Source organism: Salmo salar, unplaced genomic scaffold, assembly GCF_905237065.1.
Source record: "Salmo salar unplaced genomic scaffold, Ssal_v3.1, whole genome shotgun sequence".
NCBI classification, from domain to species: domain Eukaryota; kingdom Metazoa; phylum Chordata; class Actinopteri; order Salmoniformes; family Salmonidae; genus Salmo; species Salmo salar.
Genome location: NW_025548706.1, coordinates 118822 through 143446, shown reverse-complemented (window position 1 = coordinate 143446; position 24625 = coordinate 118822). Strand labels below are relative to the sequence as shown.

General features: G+C 40.6%; 1 protein-coding gene across 1 annotated transcript in view; it reads right to left on the bottom strand.

Annotated features, from left to right (window-relative positions):
- Positions 1-543: 543 nt before the first annotated feature.
- LOC106594232 (SH3 and multiple ankyrin repeat domains protein 3) overlaps positions 544-24625 on the bottom strand; it is a 106940-nt gene continuing 82858 nt past the window's right edge. Inside the window, 4 exon segments of the mRNA XM_045712670.1 lie at positions 544-1305; positions 1307-1355; positions 1357-1617; positions 18228-18430. Coding sequence (XP_045568626.1) covers positions 1027-1305; positions 1307-1355; positions 1357-1617; positions 18228-18430 — 792 coding nt within the window. The 3' untranslated portion in view covers positions 544-1026.

Genomic DNA, 24625 nt, shown 5'->3' with positions numbered 1-24625 from the left:
ACAAACAGAGCAATGTAGTAGATTTACAGGGTAATGTAGTAGACTAACAGGGTAATGTAATAGACGGACAGGGTAATGCAATATACTGACAGGGTAGACTAACAGAGCAATGTAGTAGATTTACAGGGTAATGTAGTAGATTTACAGGGTAATGTAGTAGACTAACAGGGTAATGTAGTAGACTAACAGGGTAATGTAGTAGATTTGCAGGGTAATGTAGTAGACTAACATGGTAATGTAGTAGACTAACAGGGCAATGTAGTAGATTTACAGGGTAATGTAGTAGACTAACATGGTAATGTAGTAGACTAACAGGGTAATGTAGTAGATTTACAGGGTAATGTAGTAGACTAACAGGGTAATGTAGTAGACTAACAGGGTAATATAGTAGATTTGCAGGGTAATGTAGTAGACTAACATGGTAATGTAGTAGACTAACAGGGTAATGTAGTAGACTAACAGGGTAATGTAGTAGACGGACAGGTTAACGATGAAGTCTCATCCACCACTTCTCATCCTTCCCTAAACAGAATAAAGTTGTCATGAAACACACCATTTTATTTAAATATATCTATTCCTAATAAACATTTATCATCAATTTCATTATTGGAAAATATGTCGATATTGTAGATATTTCGATGGAGGAGGTATTTTCTTGTATATTCATAAAAAGTTCATACTAAATGCTCAACTCCATGTGATGCTGTCTTTGGAAAATAGACATCTGAAAGCATACTGCCACTGGTGTTGCCAGGATGAAGCCACTGGTGTTGCCAGGTTACTGCCACTGGTGTTGCCAGGTTACAGCCACTGGCGTTGCCAGGATGAAGCAACTGGTGTTGCCAGGATGAAGCAACTGGTGTTGCCAGGATGAAGCCACTGGTGTTGCCAGGATGAAGCCACTGGTGTTGCCAGGTTACAGCCACTGGTGTTGCCAGGTTACAGCCACTGGTGTTGCCAGAATACCTCCACAGAGGGTTAGGGTTCAGGTGTGACAGCCCTTCAGTAATATCAGGGGTTAGAGGTTCAGTTGTCCAGCAGTTGTCGGAGCGCTCTCTCAATGTTCATGCGGTGTCCGACTCGTGTCACGCCCAGTTCAGCGAAGTCATCCTTGGTGAGGGCAGGGAGGTGGGAACCCTCAATCTCATGCTCCTGGAAGCGGGCACGATGCTCTGCCAAACCAACACTCTCCAGCCAGTCTCCCACATCATACTTACTCCACAGAGCTAGAGGGCGTTGGCGCCACGGCCGCAGGGCGAGCAGGGGGGAGCCCAGTACGGGGGAGGGGCAGGGGAGGCGTGGGGGGAGGGGAGGGCGAGCGGGAACGGGTTCGAGCGCTGGCACTCCGCATTACGGCGGACCTCCTTGGGCTCCGAAGGCAAGCTGAGGCTAGACGACTTGAGGATGGTGTGGTGGTGATGGGAGGAGCTAAGGCCAAAGCCCCGCCCAGGACTGACCTCTGACCTGTCTGGGGAGAGGACAGGGGCAGGCGAGGGGAGGGGGCTGGGACTGCGGCGAGGTGTGATTGGGTAGCGGCTCCCCGGCCGGACTGTGTAGGTGGTGCCACCAAAACCTCTCTGGGAGATGGTGTGGACATCCCCAAGACTACTAAACAACCTGAGAGAGAGGGAGAGAGGGGGAGATGGAGGGAGGGAGAGAGAGAGGGAGGGAGAGAGAGACAGGGAGAGAGAGATGGAGGGGGAGAGAGATGGAGATGGAGGAGGAGAGAGAGATGGAGGGGAGAGAGAGATGGAGGGGAGAGGGAGATGGAGGGGAGAGAGGGAGATGGAGGGGAGAGAGGGAGATGGAGGGGAGAGAGAGAGATGGAGGAGGAGATAGGGAGATGGAGAGGGAGATGGAGGGGGAGAGAGGGAGATGGAGGGGGAGAGAGGGAGATGGAGGGGGAGGGAGATGGAGGGGGAGAGAGAGAGATGGAGGGAGGGAGAGAGAGACAGGGAGATGGAGGGAGGGAGAGAGAGAGAGACAGGGAGATGGAGGGAGGGAGAGAGAGATGGAGGGGGGAGATAGAGGGGGAAAGAGAAGGGGAGGGAGGGACAGGGAGATGGAGGGAGAGAGTGACAGGGAGATAGAGGGAAGGAGAGACAGGGAGATAGAGGGAAGGAGAGAGAGACAGGGGTTGATGGAGGGAGGGAGGGACAGGGAGATAGAGGGAGAGAGACAGGGAGATAGAGGGAAGGAGGGACAGGGAGGGAGAGATAGACAGGGAGATGGAGGGAGGGAGGGACAGGGAGGGAGAGATAGACAGGGAGATGGAGGGAGGAGGGACAGGGAGATGGAGGGAGAGAGTGACAGGGAGATAGAGGGAGGGAGAGAGTGACAGGGAGATAGAGGGAAGGAGAGAGAGACAGGGAGATAGAGGGAAGGAGAGAGACAGGGAGATGGAGGGAGAGAGAGACATATAGGGAGATAGAGGGAGGGAGGGACAGGGAGATGGAGGGGGAGAGAGACATATAGGGAGATAACTTAGCTAAAGCATCAACTGAACAGAGTTTAGCATCAAAACTACACATTTATGAGAGTTAACTACTGCAGAATATTAATAACCCATTGGCAGTCATGACCTAAAGAAGAATAGTGAGAGTCTATAGAAGGAAGTGGTTCTCATCCATGCTGCAGCCAGTGACCTGTTAAGCACACATTCCCCCACATCAGACATTAGGCAGTCCCTCCAGGATTCTGCCATCGCATAATTCAAAGCAAAATCAGCCAAACCACTTATATTCATCTAAATCAAATTGTGACCAAACACTGCACTCTTACCGCATTAAAGCATCCAATCAAAGAGGCTTCGCAATTTCAACCAGTTTTACAGCTTAAAACAATCAAAACCACACGTCATCAAACGTGATCCCCGTCAGGGTGTGAAGGTTGATGACTGATAGATTACAACAGACAGTCAGAGCAATGAACAGGAATCCTTTTCATTTACAAACAAAAAACACAGCTAAAGATCATGCTAAACTATTTTCAAAATGGTTTAGATTAAAGTGGGGGGAAATTGTTTTGCTCTCCATGCAACATTGTGCTGGAACACAAGAGAAAGTCACTATGATACTAGTGTAGAGACAGTTATCATTAGGACACTAGTGTAGAGACAGTTATCATTAGGACACTAGTTAATGAGACAGTTATCATTAGGACACTAGTGTAGAGACAGTTATCATTAGGACACTAGTGTAGAGACAGTTATCATTAGGACAATAGTGTAGAGACAGTTATCATTAGGACACTAGTGTAGAGACAGTTATCATTAGGGCACTAGTTAAATAGACAGTTATCATTAGGGCACTAGTGTAGAGACAGTTATCATTAGGACACTAGTTAAATAGACAGTTATCATTAGGACACTAGTGTAGAGACAGTTATCATTAGGACACTAGTTAATGAGACAGTTATCATTAGGACACTAGTGTAGAGACAGTTATCATTAGGACACTAGTGTAGAGACAGTTATCATTAGGACACTAGTGTAGAGACAGTTATCATTAGGGCACTAGTGTAGAGACAGTTATCATTAGGACACTAGTTAATGAGACAGTTATCATTAGGACACTAGTGTAGAGACAGTTATCATTAGGACAATAGTGTAGAGACAGTTATCATTAGGACACTAGTTAATGAGACAGTTATCATTAGGACACTAGTGTAGAGACAGTTATCATTAGGACAATAGTGTAGAGACAGTTATCATTAGGACACTAGTTAATGAGACAGTTATCATTAGGACACTAGTGTAGAGACAGTTATCATTAGGACAATAGTGTAGAGACAGTTATCATTAGGACACTAGTGTAGAGACAGTTATCATTAGGGCACTAGTTAAATAGACAGTTATCATTAGGGCACTAGTGTAGAGACAGTTATCATTAGGACACTAGTGTAGAGACAGTTATCATTAGGACACTAGTTAAATAGACAGTTATCATTAGGACACTAGTGTAGAGACAGTTATCATTAGGACACTAGTTAATGAGACAGTTATCATTAGGACACTAGTGTAGAGACAGTTATCATTAGGACACTAGTGTAGAGACAGTTATCATTAGGACACTAGTGTAGAGACAGTTATCATTAGGACACTAGTTAAATAGACAGTTATCATTAGGACACTAGTGTAGAGACAGTTATCATTAGGACACTAGTGTAGAGACAGTTATCATTAGGACACTAGTGTACAGACAGTTATCATTAGGACACTAGTGTAGAGACAGTTATCATTAGGGCACTAGTGTAGAGACAGTTATCATTAGGACACTAGTGTAGAGACAGTTATCATTAGGGCACTAGTTAAAGAGACAGTTATCATTAGGGCACTAGTTAATGAGACAGTTATCATTAGGACACTAGTTAATGAGACAGTTATCATTAGGGCACTAGTGTAGAGACAGTTATCATTAGGACACTAGTGTAGAGACAGTTATCATTAGGGCACTAGTGTAGAGACAGTTATCATTAGGACACTAGTGTAGAGACAGTTATCATTAGGGCACTAGTGTAGAGACAGTTATCATTAGGGCACTAGTTAATGAGACAGTTATCATTAGGGCACTAGTTAAAGAGACAGTTATCATTAGGACACTAGTGTAGAGACAGTTATCATTAGGGCACTAGTGTAGAGACAGTTATCATTAGGACACTAGTGTAGAGACAGTTATCATTAGGGCACTAGTGTAGAGACAGTTATCATTAGGGCACTAGTGTAGAGACAGTTATCATTAGGGCACTAGTGTAGAGACAGTTATCATTAGGGCACTAGTGTAGAGACAGTTATCATTAGGGCACTAGTTAAATAGACAGTTATCATTAGGGCACTAGTGTAGAGACAGTTATCATTAGGACACTAGTTAAATAGACAGTTATCATTAGGACACTAGTGTAGAGACAGTTATCATTAGGACACTAGTTAATGAGACAGTTATCATTAGGACACTAGTGTAGAGACAGTTATCATTAGGACACTAGTGTAGAGACAGTTATCATTAGGACACTAGTGTAGAGACAGTTATCATTAGGGCACTAGTGTAGAGACAGTTATCATTAGGACACTAGTTAATGAGACAGTTATCATTAGGACACTAGTGTAGAGACAGTTATCATTAGGACAATAGTGTAGAGACAGTTATCATTAGGACACTAGTTAATGAGACAGTTATCATTAGGACACTAGTGTAGAGACAGTTATCATTAGGACAATAGTGTAGAGACAGTTATCATTAGGACACTAGTTAATGAGACAGTTATCATTAGGACACTAGTGTAGAGACAGTTATCATTAGGACAATAGTGTAGAGACAGTTATCATTAGGACACTAGTGTAGAGACAGTTATCATTAGGGCACTAGTTAAATAGACAGTTATCATTAGGGCACTAGTGTAGAGACAGTTATCATTAGGACACTAGTGTAGAGACAGTTATCATTAGGACACTAGTTAAATAGACAGTTATCATTAGGACACTAGTGTAGAGACAGTTATCATTAGGACACTAGTTAATGAGACAGTTATCATTAGGACACTAGTGTAGAGACAGTTATCATTAGGACACTAGTGTAGAGACAGTTATCATTAGGACACTAGTGTAGAGACAGTTATCATTAGGACACTAGTTAAATAGACAGTTATCATTAGGACACTAGTGTAGAGACAGTTATCATTAGGACACTAGTGTAGAGACAGTTATCATTAGGACACTAGTGTACAGACAGTTATCATTAGGACACTAGTGTAGAGACAGTTATCATTAGGGCACTAGTGTAGAGACAGTTATCATTAGGACACTAGTGTAGAGACAGTTATCATTAGGGCACTAGTTAAAGAGACAGTTATCATTAGGGCACTAGTTAATGAGACAGTTATCATTAGGACACTAGTTAATGAGACAGTTATCATTAGGGCACTAGTGTAGAGACAGTTATCATTAGGACACTAGTGTAGAGACAGTTATCATTAGGGCACTAGTGTAGAGACAGTTATCATTAGGACACTAGTGTAGAGACAGTTATCATTAGGGCACTAGTGTAGAGACAGTTATCATTAGGGCACTAGTTAATGAGACAGTTATCATTAGGGCACTAGTTAAAGAGACAGTTATCATTAGGACACTAGTGTAGAGACAGTTATCATTAGGGCACTAGTGTAGAGACAGTTATCATTAGGACACTAGTGTAGAGACAGTTATCATTAGGGCACTAGTGTAGAGACAGTTATCATTAGGGCACTAGTGTAGAGACAGTTATCATTAGGGCACTAGTGTAGAGACAGTTATCATTAGGGCACTAGTGTAGAGACAGTTATCATTAGGACACTAGTGTAGAGACAGTTATCATTAGGGCACTAGTGTAGAGACAGTTATCATTAGGACAGTAGTGTAGAGACAGTTATCATTAGGACACTAGTTAAAGAGACAGTTATCATTAGGACACTAGTGTAGAGACAGTTATCATTAGGGCACTAGTTAAAGAGACAGTTATCATTAGGGCACTAGTGTAGAGACAGTTATCATTAGGACACTAGTTAATGAGACAGTTATCATTAGGGCACTAGTGTAGAGACAGTTATCATTAGGACACTAGTGTAGAGACAGTTATCATTAGGACACTAGTTAATGAGACAGTTATCATTAGGGCACTAGTGTAGAGACAGTTATCATTAGGGCACTAGTGTAGAGACAGTTATCATTAGGACACTAGTGTAGAGACAGTTATCATTAGGACACTAGTGTAGAGACAGTTATCATTAGGGCACTAGTGTAGAGACAGTTATCATTAGGACACTAGTGTAGAGACAGTTATCATTAGGACACTAGTGTAGAGACAGTTATCATTAGGACACTAGTGTAGAGACAGTTATCATTAGGGCACTAGTGTAGAGACAGTTATCATTAGGACACTAGTTAATGAGACAGTTATCATTAGGACACTAGTGTAGAGACAGTTATCATTAGGACACTAGTTAAATAGACAGTTATCATTAGGACACTAGTGTAGAGACAGTTATCATTAGGACACTAGTGTAGAGACAGTTATAATTAGGACACTAGTTAATGAGACAGTTATCATTAGGACACTAGTGTAGAGACAGTTATCATTAGGACACTAGTGTAGAGACAGTTATCATTAGGACACTAGTGTAGAGACAGTTATCATTAGGACACTAGTGTAGAGACAGTTATCATTAGGACACTAGTTAATGAGACAGTTATCATTAGGGGACTAGTGTAGAGACAGTTATCATTAGGACACTAGTGTAGAGACAGTTATCATTAGGACACTAGTTAATGAGACAGTTATCATTAGGGCACTAGTGTAGAGACAGTTATCATTAGGGCACTAGTGTAGAGACAGTTATCATTAGGACACTAGTGTAGAGACAGTTATCATTAGGGCACTAGTGTAGAGACAGTTATCATTAGGACACTAGTTAAATAGACAGTTATCATTAGGACACTAGTGTAGAGACAGTTATCATTAGGACACTAGTGTAGAGACAGTTATCATTAGGACACTAGTTAATGAGACAGTTATCATTAGGACACTAGTGTAGAGACAGTTATCATTAGGACACTAGTGTAGAGACAGTTATCATTAGGACACTAGTTAATGAGACAGTTATCATTAGGGCACTAGTGTAGAGACAGTTATCATTAGGACACTTGTGTAGAGACAGTTATCATTAGGACACTAGTGTAGAGACAGTTATCATTAGGACACTAGTGTAGAGACAGTTATCATTAGGACACTAGTTAATGAGACAGTTATCATTAGGGCACTAGTGTAGAGACAGTTATCATTAGGGCACTAGTGTAGAGACAGTTATCATTAGGACACTAGTGTAGAGACAGTTATCATTAGGACACTAGTGTAGAGACAGTTATCATTAGGGCACTAGTGTAGAGACAGTTATCATTAGGACACTAGTTAATGAGACAGTTATCATTAGGGCACTAGTGTAGAGACAGTTATCATTAGGGCACTAGTTAAATAGACAGTTATCATTAGGGCACTAGTGTAGAGACAGTTATCATTAGGACACTAGTGTAGAGACAGTTATCATTAGGACACTAGTGTAGAGACAGTCATCATTAGGGCACTAGTTAAAGAGACAGTTATCATTAGGGCACTAGTGTAGAGACAGTTATCATTAGGACACTAGTGTAGAGACAGTTATCATTAGGACACTAGTTAAATAGACAGTTATCATTAGGACACTAGTGTAGAGACAGTTATCATTAGGACACTAGTGTAGAGACAGTCATCATTAGGGCACTAGTGTAGAGACAGTTATCATTAGGGCACTAGTGTAGAGACAGTTATCATTAGGACACTAGTTAAATAGACAGTTATCATTAGGACACTAGTGTAGAGACAGTTATCATTAGGGCACTAGTGTAGAGACAGTTATCATTAGGACACTAGTTAATGAGACAGTTATCATTAGGGCACTAGTGTAGAGACAGTTATCATTAGGACACTAGTGTAGAGACAGTTATCATTAGGACACTAGTTAAAGAGACAGTTATCATTAGGACACTAGTGTAGAGACAGTTATCATTAGGGCACTAGTGTAGAGACAGTTATCATTAGAACACTAGTTAATGAGACAGTTATCATTAGGACACTAGTGTAGAGACAGTTATCATTAGGGCACTAGTGTAGAGACAGTTATCATTAGGACACTAGTTAAATAGACAGTTATCATTAGGACACTAGTGTAGAGACAGTTATCATTAGGACACTAGTGTAGAGACAGTTATCATTAGGACACTAGTTAATGAGACAGTTATCATTAGGACACTAGTGTAGAGACAGTTATCATTAGGACACTAGTGTAGAGACAGTTATCATTAGGACACTAGTGTAGAGACAGTTATCATTAGGACACTAGTGTAGAGACAGTTATCATTAGGACACTAGTTAATGAGACAGTTATCATTAGGGCACTAGTGTAGAGACAGTTATCATTAGGACACTTGTGTAGAGACAGTTATCATTAGGGCACTAGTGTAGAGACAGTTATCATTAGGACACTAGTTAATGAGACAGTTATCATTAGGGCACTAGTGTAGAGACAGTTATCATTAGGGCACTAGTGTAGAGACAGTTATCATTAGGACACTAGTGTAGAGACAGTTATCATTAGGACACTAGTGTAGAGACAGTTATCATTAGGGCACTAGTGTAGAGACAGTTATCATTAGGACACTAGTTAATGAGACAGTTATCATTAGGGCACTAGTGTAGAGACAGTTATCATTAGGACACTAGTTAATGAGACAGTTATCATTAGGACACTAGTGTAGAGACAGTCATCATTAGGGCACTAGTTAAAGAGACAGTTATCATTAGGGCACTAGTGTAGAGACAGTTATCATTAGGACACTAGTGTAGAGACAGTTATCATTAGGACACTAGTGTAGAGACAGTTATCATTAGGACACTAGTGTAGAGACAGTTATCATTAGGACACTAGTGTAGAGACAGTCATCATTAGGGCACTAGTGTAGAGACAGTTATCATTAGGGCACTAGTGTAGAGACAGTTATCATTAGGACACTAGTTAAATAGACAGTTATCATTAGGACACTAGTGTAGAGACAGTTATCATTAGGGCACTAGTGTAGAGACAGTTATCATTAGGACACTAGTTAATGAGACAGTTATCATTAGGGCACTAGTGTAGAGACAGTTATCATTAGGACACTAGTTAATGAGACAGTTATCATTAGGACACTAGTTAAAGAGACAGTTATCATTAGGACACTAGTGTAGAGACAGTTATCATTAGGACACTAGTTAAAGAGACAGTTATCATTAGGACACTAGTGTAGAGACAGTTATCATTAGGGCACTAGTGTAGAGACAGTTATCATTAGAACACTAGTTAATGAGACAGTTATCATTAGGACACTAGTGTAGAGACAGTTATCATTAGGGCACTAGTGTAGAGACAGTTATCATTAGGACACTAGTTAAATAGACAGTTATCATTAGGGCACTAGTGTAGAGACAGTTATCATTAGGGCACTAGTGTAGAGACAGTTATCATTAGGACACTAGTTAATGAGACAGTTATCATTAGGACACTAGTGTAGAGACAGTTATCATTAGGACACTAGTGTAGAGACAGTTATCATTAGGACACTAGTTAATGAGACAGTTATCATTAGGGCACTAGTGTAGAGACAGTTATCATTAGGACACTAGTGTAGAGACAGTTATCATTAGGGCACTAGTGTAGAGACAGTTATCATTAGGACACTAGTGTAGAGACAGTTATCATTAGGACACTAGTGTAGAGACAGTTATCATTAGGACACTAGTGTAGAGACAGTTATCATTAGGACACTAGTTAATGAGACAGTTATCATTAGGACACTAGTGTAGAGACAGTTATCATTAGGGCACTAGTGTAGAGACAGTTATCATTAGGACACTAGTTAATGAGACAGTTATCATTAGGGCACTAGTGTAGAGACAGTTATCATTAGGACACTAGTTAATGAGACAGTTATCATTAGGGCACTAGTGTAGAGACAGTTATCATTAGGGCACTAGTTAAATAGACAGTTATCATTAGGGCACTAGTGTAGAGACAGTTATCATTAGGACACTAGTGTAGAGACAGTTATCATTAGGACACTAGTGTAGAGACAGTCATCATTAGGGCACTAGTTAAAGAGACAGTTATCATTAGGGCACTAGTGTAGAGACAGTTATCATTAGGACACTAGTGTAGAGACAGTTATCATTAGGACACTAGTGTAGAGACAGTTATCATTAGGACACTAGTGTAGAGACAGTTATCATTAGGACACTAGTGTAGAGACAGTCATCATTAGGGCACTAGTGTAGAGACAGTTATCATTAGGGCACTAGTGTAGAGACAGTTATCATTAGGACACTAGTTAAATAGACAGTTATCATTAGGACACTAGTGTAGAGACAGTTATCATTAGGGCACTAGTGTAGAGACAGTTATCATTAGGACACTAGTTAATGAGACAGTTATCATTAGGGCACTAGTGTAGAGACAGTTATCATTAGGACACTAGTTAATGAGACAGTTATCATTAGGACACTAGTTAAAGAGACAGTTATCATTAGGACACTAGTGTAGAGACAGTTATCATTAGGACACTAGTTAAAGAGACAGTTATCATTAGGACACTAGTGTAGAGACAGTTATCATTAGGGCACTAGTGTAGAGACAGTTATCATTAGAACACTAGTTAATGAGACAGTTATCATTAGGACACTAGTGTAGAGACAGTTATCATTAGGGCACTAGTGTAGAGACAGTTATCATTAGGACACTAGTTAAATAGACAGTTATCATTAGGGCACTAGTGTAGAGACAGTTATCATTAGGGCACTAGTGTAGAGACAGTTATCATTAGGACACTAGTTAATGAGACAGTTATCATTAGGACACTAGTGTAGAGACAGTTATCATTAGGACACTAGTGTAGAGACAGTTATCATTAGGACACTAGTTAATGAGACAGTTATCATTAGGGCACTAGTGTAGAGACAGTTATCATTAGGACACTAGTGTAGAGACAGTTATCATTAGGGCACTAGTGTAGAGACAGTTATCATTAGGACACTAGTGTAGAGACAGTTATCATTAGGACACTAGTGTAGAGACAGTTATCATTAGGACACTAGTGTAGAGACAGTTATCATTAGGACACTAGTTAATGAGACAGTTATCATTAGGACACTAGTGTAGAGACAGTTATCATTAGGGCACTAGTGTAGAGACAGTTATCATTAGGACACTAGTTAATGAGACAGTTATCATTAGGACACTAGTTAATGAGACAGTTATCATTAGGGCACTAGTTAAATAGACAGTTATCATTAGGGCACTAGTTAAATAGACAGTTATCATTAGGACACTAGTGTAGAGACAGTTATCATTAGGACACTAGTTAATGAGACAGTTATCATTAGGGCACTAGTTTAGAGACAGTTATCATTAGGACACTAGTGTAGAGACAGTTATCATTAGGGCACTAGTTTAGAGACAGTTATCATTAGGACACTACTTTAGAGAGGAAAGAGTTATTATTAGGGTACTGGTGTAGCGAAGAGAGAGTTAGTTCATGTTAGGTTATTATGTAGATAGGAAGAGGCGGTGTTTACCCAGCAATCTAAAACCTACGCTTTACTCTCTCCATTGTCTTGGCGACATCTGCAAGAACACAGAGAAATACATGCTAACTCTGTTGTTACCTAGAACACAGAAATACATGCTCACTGTGCTGTTACCTAGAACACAGAAATACATGCTCACTGTGCTGTTACCTAGAACACAGAAATACATGCTCACTGTGCTGTTACCTAGAACACAGAAATACATGCTAACTGTGCTGTTACCTAGAACACAGAAATACATGCTCACTGTGCTGTTACCTAGAACACAGAAATACATGCTCACTGTGCTGTTACCTAGAACACAGAAATACATGCTCACTGTGCTGTTACCTAGAACACAGAAATACATGCTCACTGTGCTGTTACCTAGAACACAGAAATACATGCTCACTGTGCTGTTACCTAGAACACAGAAATACATGCTAACTCTGTTGTTACCTAGAACACAGAAATACATGCTCACTGTGCTGTTACCTAATTGAATATATGAATGTAGTGATGTTACCAGGTGGAATATATTAATGTAGTGATGTTACCAGGTGGAATATATGAATGTAGTGATGTTACCAGGTGGAATATATTAATGTAGTGATGTTACCTAGTGGAATATATTAATGTAGTGATGTTACCTAGTGGAATATATGAATGTAGTGATGTTACCAGGTGGAATATATTAATGTAGTGATGTTACCTAGTGGAATATATTAATGTAGTGATGTTACCAGGTGGAATATATTAATGTAGTGATGTTACCAGGTGGAATATATTAATGTAGTGATGTTACCAGGTGGAATATATTAATGTAGTGATGTTACCTAGTGGAATATATTAATGTAGTGATGTTACCAGGTGGAATATATTAATGTAGTGATGTTACCTAGTGGAATATATTAATGTAGTGATGTTACCAGGTGGAATATATTAATGTAGTGATGTTACCAGGTGGAATATATTAATGTAGTGATGTTACCTAGTGGAATATATTAATGTAGTGATGTTACCTAGTGGAATATATGAATGTAGTGATGTTACCAGGTGGAATATATTAATGTAGTGATGTTACCTAGTGGAATATATTAATGTAGTGATGTTACCAGGTGGAATATATTAATGTAGTGATGTTACCAGGTGGAATATATTAATGTAGTGATGTTACCAGGTGGAATATATTAATGTAGTGATGTTACCTAGTGGAATATATTAATGTAGTGATGTTACCAGGTGGAATATATTAATGTAGTGATGTTACCTAGTGGAATATATTAATGTAGTGATGTTACCTAGTGGAATATATGAATGTAGTGATGTTACCAGGTGGAATATATTAATGTAGTGATGTTACCTAGTGGAATATATTCATGTAGTGATGTTACCAGGTGGAATATATTAATGTAGTGATGTTACCAGGTGGAATATATTAATGTAGTGATGTTACCAGGTGGAATATATTAATGTAGTGATGTTACCTAGTGGAATATATTAATGTAGTGATGTTACCAGGTGGAATATATTAATGTAGTGATGTTACCTAGTGGAATATATTAATGTAGTGATGTTACCAGGTGGAATATATTAATGTAGTGATGTTACCAGGTGGAATATATTAATGTAGTGATGTTACCAGGTGGAATATATTAATGTAGTGATGTTACCTAGTGATGTTACCAGGTGGAATATATTAATTTAGTGATGTTACCAGGTGGAATATATTAATGTAGTGATGTTACCTAATGGAATATATTAATGTAGTGATGTTACCAGGTGGAATATATTAATGTAGTGATGTTACCTAGTGGAATATATTAATGTAGTGATGTTACCAGGTGGAATATATTAATGTAGTGATGTTACCAGGTGGAATATATTCATGTAGTGATGTTACCTAGTGGAATATATTAATGTAGTGATGTTACCTAGTGGAATATTTTAATGTAGTGATGTTACCAGGTGGAATATATTAATGTAGTGATGTTACCAGGTGGAATATATTAATGTAGTGATGTTACCAGGTGGAATATATTAATGTAGTGATGTTACCTAATGGAATATATTAATGTAGTGATGTTACCAGGTGGAATATATTAATGTAGTGATGTTACCTAGTGGAATATATTAATGTAGTGATGTTACCAGGTGGAATATATTAATGTAGTGATGTTACCAGGTGGAATATATTAATGTAGTGATGTTACCTAGTGGAATATTTTAATGTAGTGATGTTACCAGGTGGAATATATTAATGTAGTGATGTTACCAGGTGGAATATATTAATGTAGTGATGTTACCAGGTGGAATATATTAATGTAGTAATGTTACCTAGTGATGTTACCTAGTGGAATATATTAATGTAGTGATGTTACATAGTGGAATATATTAATGTAGTGATGTTACCTAGTGATGTTACTTGGTGGAATATATTAATGTAGTGATGTTACCAGGTGGAATATATTAATGTAGTGATGTTACCTAGTGGAATATATTCATGTAGTGATGTTACCAGGTGGAATATATTAATGTAGTGATGTTACCAGGTGGAATATATTAATGTAGTGATGTTACCAGGTGGAATATATTAATGTAGTGATGTTACCAGGTGGAATATATTAATGTAGTGATGTTACCTAGTGATGTTACCAGGTGGAATATATTAATGTAGTAATGTTACCTAGTGATGTTACCTAGTGGAATATATTAATGTAGTGATGTTACATAGTGGAATATATTAATGTAGTGATGTTACCTAGTGATGTTACTTGGTGGAATATATTAATGTAGTGATGTTACCAGGTGGAATATATTAATGTAGTGATGTTACCTAGTGGAATATATTCATGTAGTGATGTTACCAGGTGGAATATATTAATGTAGTGATGTTACCAGGTGGAATATATTAATGTAGTGATGTTACCAGGTGGAATATATTAATGTAGTGATGTTACCAGGTGGAATATATTAATGTAGTGATGTTACCTAGTGATGTTACCAGGTGGAATATATTAATGTAGTGATGTTACCTAATGGAATATATTAATGTAGTGATGTTACCAGGTGGAATATATTAATGTAGTGATGTTACCTAGTGATGTTACCAGGTGGAATATATTAATGTAGTGATGTTACCTAATGGAATATATTAATGTAGTGATGTTACCTAGTGGAATATATTAATGTAGTGATGTTACCAGGTGGAATATATTAATGTAGTGATGTTACCAGGTGGAATATATTCATGTAGTGATGTTACCTAGTGGAATATATTAATGTAGTGATGTTACCTAGTGGAATATATTAATGTAGTGATGTTACCTAGTGGAATATATTAATGTAGTGATGTTACCAGGTGGAATATATTAATGTAGTGATGTTACCAGGTGGAATATATTAATGTAGTGATGTTACCAGGTGGAATATATTAATGTAGTGATGTTACCAGGTGGAATATATTAATGTAGTAATGTTACCTAGTGATGTTACCTAGTGGAATATATTAATGTAGTGATGTTACATAGTGGAATATATTAATGTAGTGATGTTACCTAGTGATGTTACCAGGTGGAATATATTAATGTAGTGATGTTACCAGGTGGAATATATTAATGTAGTGATGTTACCTAGTGGAATATATTAATGTAGTGATGTTACCAGGTGGAATTAATTAATGTAGTGATGTTACCAGGTGGAATATATTAATGTAGTGATGTTACCAGGTGGAATATATTAATGTAGTGATGTTACCATGTGGAATATATTAATGTAGTGATGTTACCTAGTGGAATATATTAATGTAGTGATGTTACCTAGTGGAATATATTAATGTAGTGATGTTACCAGGTGGAATATATTAATGTAGTGATGTTACCAGGTGGAATATATTAATGTAGTGATGTTACCAGGTGGAATATATTAATGTAGTGATGTTACCTAGTGATGTTACCAAGTGGAATATATTAATGTAGTGATGTTACCAGGTGGAATATATTAATGTAGTGATGTTACCTAATGGAATATATTAATGTAGTGATGTTACCTAGTGGAATATATTAATGTAGTGAGGTTACCTAGTGGAATATATTAATGTAGTGATGTTACCAGGTGGAATATATTCATGTAGTGATGTTACCTAGTGGAATATATTAATGTAGTGATGTTACCTAGTGGAATATATTAATGTAGTGATGTTACCAGGTGGAATATATTAATGTAGTGATGTTACCTAGTGGAATATATTAATGTAGTGATGTTACCAGGTGGAATATATTAATGTAGTGATGTTACCAGGTGGAATATATTAATGTAGTGATGTTACCAGGTGGAATATATTAATGTAGTAATGTTACCTAGTGATGTTACCTAGTGGAATATATTAATGTAGTGATGTTACATAGTGGAATATATTAATGTAGTGATGTTACCTAGTGATGTTACCAGGTGGAATATATTAATGTAGTGATGTTACCAGGTGGAATATATTAATGTAGTGATGTTACCTAGTGGAATATATTCATGTAGTGATGTTACCAGGTGGAATATATTGATGTAGTGATGTTACCAGGTGGAATATATTAATGTAGTGATGTTACCAGGTGGAATATATTAATGTAGTGATGTTACCTTGTGATGTTACCTAGTGGAATATATTAATGTAGTGATGTTACCAGGTGGAATATATTAATGTAGTGATGTTACCTAGTGGAATATATTAATGTAGTGAGTTTACCAGGTGGAATATATTAATGTAGTGATGTTACCAGGTGGAATATATTAATGTAGTGATGTTACCTAGTGGAATATATTAATGTAGTGATGTTACCTAGTGTAATATATTAATGTAGTGGTGTTACCTAGTGGAATATATTAATGTAGTGATGTTACCTAGTGGAATATATTAATGTAGTTATGTTACCTAGTGATGTTACCAGGTGGAATATATTAATGTAGTGATGTTACCTAGTGATGTTACCAGGTGGAATATATTAATGTAGTGATGTTACCAGGTGGAATATATTAATGTAGTGATGTTATCAGGTGGAATATATTAATGTAGTGATGTTACCAGGTGGAATATATTAATGTAGTGATGTTACCTAGTGGAATATATTAATGTAGTGGTGTTACCTAGTGGAATATATTAATGTAGTGATGTTACCTAGTGGAATATATTAATGTAGTGATGTTACCTAGTCATGTTACCAGGTGGAATATATTAATGTAGTGATGTTACCAGGTGGAATATATTAATGTAGTGATGTTACCAGGTGGAATATATTAATGTAGTGAGGTTACCAGGTGGAATATATTAATGTAATGATGTTACCTTGTGATGTTACCAGGTGGAATATATTAATGTAGTGATGTTACCTAGTGGAATATATTAATGTAGTGATGTTACCAGGTGGAATATATTAATGTAGTGATGTTACCTAGTGGAATATATTAATGTAGTGATGTTACCAGGTGGAATATATTAATGTAGTGATGTTACCAGGTGGAATATATTAATATAGTGATGTTACCAGGTGGAATATATTAATGTAGTGATATTACCAGGTGGAATATATTAATGTAGTGATGTTACCTAGTGGAATATATTAATGTAGTGAGGTTACCTAGTGGAATATATTAATGTAGTGATGTTACCAGGTGGAATATATTAATGTAGTGATGTTACCTAGTGGAATATATTAATGTAGTGATGTTACCAGGTGGAATATATTAATGTAGTGATGTTACCTAGTGGAATATATTAATGTAGTGATGTTACCAGTTGGAATATATTAATGTAGTGATGTTACCTAGTGATGTTACCTAGTGGAATATATTAATGTAGTGATGTTACCTAGTGATGTTACCAGGTGGAATATATTAATGTAGTGAGGTTACCATGTGGAATATATTAATGTAGTGATATTACCAGGTGGAATATATTAATGTAGTGATGTTACCTAGTGATGTTACCAGGTGGAATATATTAATGTAGTGATGTTACCAGGTGGAATATATTAATGTAGTGAGGTTACCTAGTGGAATATATTAATGTAGTGATGTTACCTTGCTCCGCCCACAGGGGACCTGTGTCCAGGGTCCAGCAGTCCTGCAGGCTCCTCTCCGAGTGAGTGGGAGTCTTTACTGAGTAACTGGAGACGTGAGGCCAGCTCCAGCCCACCACCCCCCATGGCAGTTGGCCTGCCCTCCTCAGGGCTACTCTGCCTGGGCCGAGACTCGGACACCTCCCCCCAAAGTTTGGATCTCCTCTGTAACACACAACAATCAACATACCAATAATAACAAATACCAACAACAACTGGAAAGAAAGAGCAAAGTCATGTGACTGAAATCTATGAACAGTGAAAAGGTGGCCTGTTTAGTAGTAGCAGTGCACTGTATTAAAGGAGTATGTAACTGGGTAATACAGTAGGAAATGGGGTTAGGGCATAAATACAGCCCATCTCCTATCCATACACTGGGCTCTTCTGTGACAGCATGGGCAGTGCCTTTGAGGGCTCTCTCCATTTCAAAGTAGTCAATTTCTTCTTCTACTTCTAGAAGAGTATTGGTAGTTCATAAACAAACTGTACAGTTGCATACCACCTACTGCGCTGGAGTGTGTGTAGTCTGACCATGTATAAAGCCAAGGTTGATGATTTACTGCCACCTGCAGTTCTGGAATGTTTTCTCAGCAGTATAATTCATTGGCAGACCCCTCCTGCTGACTTAGATGGAATTCTGTGGTCCGTCTTTAATCCATAGCCCACCCAGGTGACTACTACCATCCTTGGGCCGCGGGAGTGAAAGATTCAGCAGGCTACTGGCATTACACACCTGGCTAGAAGTTTACTGTAGCTCTGTTGGAATAACTTTTATAGATAACTTCCACACCTTCTGGAAACAGAAGATGCTCTACAGGAATGACGGAGTCCATCCAAATCATCTCCTGGACTCTGTCCACACATTTCAAGGCTGCGTGGAAGTAATGACTTATCAATGACCCAGCTCATTTAATCCCTACCATTGTGTCGCTGAGTTGTCATAATTCTGCAGCAAATGTACATTATCCCAGGGACGTTGGAAGACACAATGTAGATAACCTAATGTATGTCCCTCTTACTGCCCTGAATGCCTCTGCTGATTCTACAGCTATTGTATGTATTAATCATGTGTCTATGGAACAGAGTTATACTGTTAGCACTGAGGACGTGTGCCCTAATAGGAAGTCCACTGTGTGCAGCTCACCCTGCACTAACAGCACCAATATAAATAACATAAGCATGTCTACTTCTGATAAGCTTCCCAGAAAAGCAATAAAATCAATCAAGCATCCCAGATAACTGCTAAAAATAACCCACATTAACATATGTAGCCTAAGACACAAGATTAATTAAATCAATAACTTACTAGTAACAGATTACATTCATATTCATCTCTGAAACTCACTTAGATAATACCTTTGATGATACAGTGGTAGAAATACATGGTTATGAATCTACAGTAAATAAGGAACTGCCAATGGGGGCAGCGTTGCAGTCTACATTCAGTCTAAGCCTACAAGAAAGTGTGTACCATCAGGCCTGGAGGGAAGCAAGTGTCATTCCCCAACCCAATGTCAAGAATCCTGCTTCCTGAGTCTGTTTCTGCCTGAGATGACTGTTTTTGTTTGGAGTGTTGTCTAAGGTTCCTGAACGCACCCTGTCTGGTTGCCAGGCAACGAGGTTAGGCGGGAGATCTAGTTATTACCCGCACCTGCATCTCATCAACCTTCTGCACACCTGGTCCTGAGCTTCACCTCTTCTTAAACCCTGAGCTGACATCCATTCCCTGCCGGATCGGTAGCAACGAACAGTATGTTGTGCCAGCATATCAGCCTCATGTTTCCTGAGCTAGTTTTGTTGTTTTGTGCTTGTTACTGGTTACTCACTCCCGTTTACTCTGTCTACAGTCATTCTCCCGGAACATTCAACTCCCTTGCCTGGCCGTCGGTGGATACAGTGACTTCATTGAATCCACCCATCTACTCTCATCAACTCACCTCCGCTGCCGCTCCGTCTCCTGGATCACTCAAATTACACATCAAGACTACCAATAAATACTCACCTTCATTTTACTCACCTTGTCCTGGTCTGCTTCTGGGTTCTGTCTTAGAGAATTGTGACAGAACGATCCGCCCAAAAATGAACCCAGCGGACCTGGACTCCGTTCACCATGCCATTACCCATCAGGGTCAGATGTTGGGACAACACAACATGGCGCTACAGGAGATCGCGCTTTCGGTTCAGAATTGTTCTAATATTCTGACGAATATCCAGGCTCAGTTCAGTTTGCCGGCGGATCATCCACCACCTGCTTCACCCCTCCCACCTGTCGCTTCTGGAGAGGTTTCCTTCCGTGAGCCCAAGGTTCCGACACCAGATAAGTATGAAGGGGATTTGGGAAAATGCCGTTCGTTTCTTATGCAGTGTGGATTAGTTTTTGATCTACAGCCCTACTCTTACGCCACAGACAAGGCTAGGATAGCCTTTGTTATTGAACTGCTGCGTGGAAGAGCTCTGGAGTGGGCATCAGCCATATGGGAACAACAGGACACCTGCATGGGGTCATACCAGGTGTTCACGGCAGAGATGAGGAAACTTTTTGACCACCCAGTCCGAGGTAAGGACGCAGCTAAGCGGTTGTTCTCCCTTTGCCAAGGAGCTCGCAGTGTGGCCGATTTTGTTATTGAATTCAGGACATTGGCTGTGGAGAGTGGGTGGAATGAGGAATCACTACAAGCGTTTTTTTACCATGGCTTGTCGGAGCAACTCAAGGATGAGTTGATCTCCTATCCTGAGTCTAGGGACCTGGACAGTCTGGTAGCATTAGCTATTCGGGTGGATAATAGAGTCCGAGAGAGACGGAGGGAGAAGCAATGGGGCACGTCCAATCCTCAGCACCCGTTAAACGGCTCGGCTCGCTAAAGGTGGGAGGTCTTTTAGCGAGCCAGTTTCAACCTCTCAATAGTCCTGTTAGACCTCTTTTTCCTGCTACCCTCATGAACAAGACTCAGAGTTTAGCGATTAACGCATTTATCGACTCAGGTGCAGATGGCAGCTTTATAGATGCCGACTTAGTGGAACAGCTGGGGCTTTCTAAGGAGAAGCTACCGTAAGCCATTGAAGCTGAACGGCAGTAGTCTGGCACGTATCACTATGAGGACTGAACCGGTTAAGATGTTGTTGTTGTCAGGGAATCATTCAGAGGTTATATCCTTCTTCATTTTGCCTTCTTCCCATGTTCCTCTGGTTCTTGGACACCCCTGGCTGAGAAAACACAATCCCACATTCGATTGCGTGACCGGCAAGGTAACTAGCTGGAGCACTGAATGCCATGCTAACTGTCTGAGGACGGCCTGTTCCCAGTAAGGTCAGTGGTTCTAACTCCCCTGAATTGTCCCTGGTTCCTGAAACTTATCACGAATTGGGTGAGGTGTTCAGTAAGCAGAAGGCTCTGTCACTTCCTCCCCACCGACCGTATGATTGTACCATTAACCTGTTTCCTGGAGCTGTCTATCCCAAGGGACGATTATACAGCATCTCTCGACCTGAACGGGAGGCTTTGGAGACCTACATAAAGGAGTCTCTAGCTGCTGGTCTCATTCGTCCCTCGTCTTCACCACTGGGGGCAGGATTCTTTTTTGTGAGTAAGAAGGATGGTTCTCTTCGACCGTGTATTGATTACCGGGGGTTGAATGATATTACGGTTAAGAACAAGTATCCCCTGCCTTTGATGAACTCTGCTTTCGATTCTTTACAGGGTGCTACGGTGTTTACTAAAATTGACCTACGCAATGCGTATCATCTGGTCCAGATCAGAGAGGGGGACGAGTGGTTGACTGGTTTCAATACACCGATGGGTCATTTCGAATATCTGGTGATGCTGTTTGGATTGACCAATGCTTCTGCAGTGTTCCAGAGCATGGTTAATGACGTATTGAGAGATATGATCGGTCTGTTCGTGTTCGTTTACCTGGATGACATTTTGATTTTTTCCACGGAGCATTCCAGCCACATCCAGCATGTCAAGCAGGTTCTGCAGCGATTGCTGGAGAACCGCCTGTTTGTGAAGGCCGAGAAGTGTGACTTTCACGCCCACACTACATCCTTCCTCGGGTACATCATCTCCCGGGGAGAGATAAAGATGGACCAAGAGAAAGTTAGGGCAGTTCTGGATTGGGCCCAGCCTGATACGAGATTGCAGCTCCAGAGGTTTCTGGGGTTTGCGAATTTCTATGGTCGGTTTATCCGAGACTACAGCCGTGTGGCCGCTCCATTAACTGCTCTGACTTCTAGCACCAGGACCTTCAGTTGGAATCCGGAGGCAGATTGTGCGTTTCTGGAACTGAAGAGTCGATTCACCAATGCCCCGATTCTCTCTCAACCTGACGCTGCCCGACAGTTTGTCATGGAAGTGGACGCGTCTGATGTGGGGGTTGGCGCCATCCTGTCCCAGCGAAGCTCCACTGACGGCAAACTCCATCCCTGCGCTTTCTACTCTCGTCGTCTGTCGTCGGCGGAGAGGAATTACGATGTGGGTAACCGGGAGCTTCTTGCAGTGAAACTGGCCTTGGAGGAGTGGCGCCACTGGTTGGAGGGAGCGGAGCAACCGTTTATTGTCTGGACTGACCACAAGAATCTAGCGTACGTGCAATCGGCTAGACGTCTCAACTCGCGTCAGGCCAGGTGGGCTTTGTTTTTGGACGTTTTAATTTTTCCCTGACATTCCGACCTGGATCTAAGAACGGCAAGGCGGACGCCTTGTCCCGGATGTTCTCCAAGACGGAGGAGAGTGGGGCCAAGACCGAGACGATTCTTCCCCAGAACTTCGTCGTGGGAGCTGTCACATGGAGGATTGAGGAGGAGGTTCTGGCAGCCCTTCGGACGCAGCCCGGTCCCGGTAACGGTCCACCCGGTTGGTTGTTTGTGCCTGAGTCTGTCCGGTCTGCTGTCCTCCAATGGCCCCACGCCAGTAAGATGGCTTCTCACCCTGGTGTGGCTCGGACGAAGACGTTACTACGCAGACAATTTTGGTGGCCTGCCATGGGAGAAGATACCCGGAGGTTTGTTGCTGCATGCCCAATATGTGCACAAAATAAGAGTGCCAATCGGGCCAGTTCTGGACTTCTTCACCCCCTACCTATTCCCCGGCGACCATGGTCACATCTGGCTCTGGACTTTGTTAAGGGATTGCCCTCTTCTGACGGGAACACGGTCATTCTGACTATTGTGGTCAGATTCAGCAAGTTTGCCCACTTTGTACCCATCTTCAAGCTTCCCTCTGCCTCCGAGACGTCCGAGATCCTGGTTAGGGAGGTTTTCAGGGTCCACGGGTTGCCCAGTGACATTGTTTCCGACCGTGGTCCTCAGTTTACCTCTGCTGTCTGGAAATCATTCTGTTTGGCCATTGGAGCTACAGTCAGTCTGACATCTGGATTTCACCCCCAATCTAATGGTCAGGCGGAGAGAGCCAACCAGAAGATGGAATCCATGCTGCGCTGCCTTGTCTCCTCCAACCCCGCCTCTTGGGCCTCTCAGTTGCCGTGGGTCGAGTATGCCCATAATACTCTCCCTACATCTGCTACTGGGATGTCTCCCTTCAAGTGCCTGTACGGTTACCAACCTCCCTTGTTTCCTTCTCAGGAGAAGGATCTCGCGGTACCCTCGGTCCAGGCCCACATTCGTCATTGCCACCGGACCTGGCATAGGGCCAGAAAGGCTCTCCTTAGAGTTTCTGACCGTTATCAGCTCCAGGCGAATTGGCGCCGGATTCCAGCTCCAGTTTATGCTATTGGAGATAAGGTATGGTTGGCTACACGGGATCTTCCTCTGCGGACGGAATCAAGGAAACTGTCACCTAAATTCATTGGTCCGTTTGTGGTGGAGAGAGTGATTAATCCCATTGTGGTTCGACTTAACCTGTTGGGTCTAGGGGGCAGCATTTGCACGTCTGGATAAAAAAAATGTACCCGATTTAATCTGGTTACTAATCCTACCCAGTAACTAGAATATGCATATACTTATTATATATGGATAGAAAACACTCTAAAGTTTCCAAAACTGTTTGAATGGTGTCTGTGAGTATAACAGAACTCATTTGGCAGGCAAAACCCTGAGACATTTTCTGACAGGAAGTGGATACCTGATGTGTTGTATTGACTTTAAACCTATCCCATTGAAAAACACAGGGGTTTAGGAATATTTTGGCACTTCCTATTGCTTCCACTAGATGTCACCAGCCTTTACAAAGTGTTTTGAGTCTTCTGGAGGGAGATCTGACCGAACAAGAGCCATGGAACGATGATGGCCCATTAGACACCTGCGCGCGAGTTCATGTTGGGTACCCTCGTTCCAATACGTTATAAAAAGAGTATGCATTCGTCCACCTTGAATATTATTCATGTTCTGGTTAAAAAAGGCCCT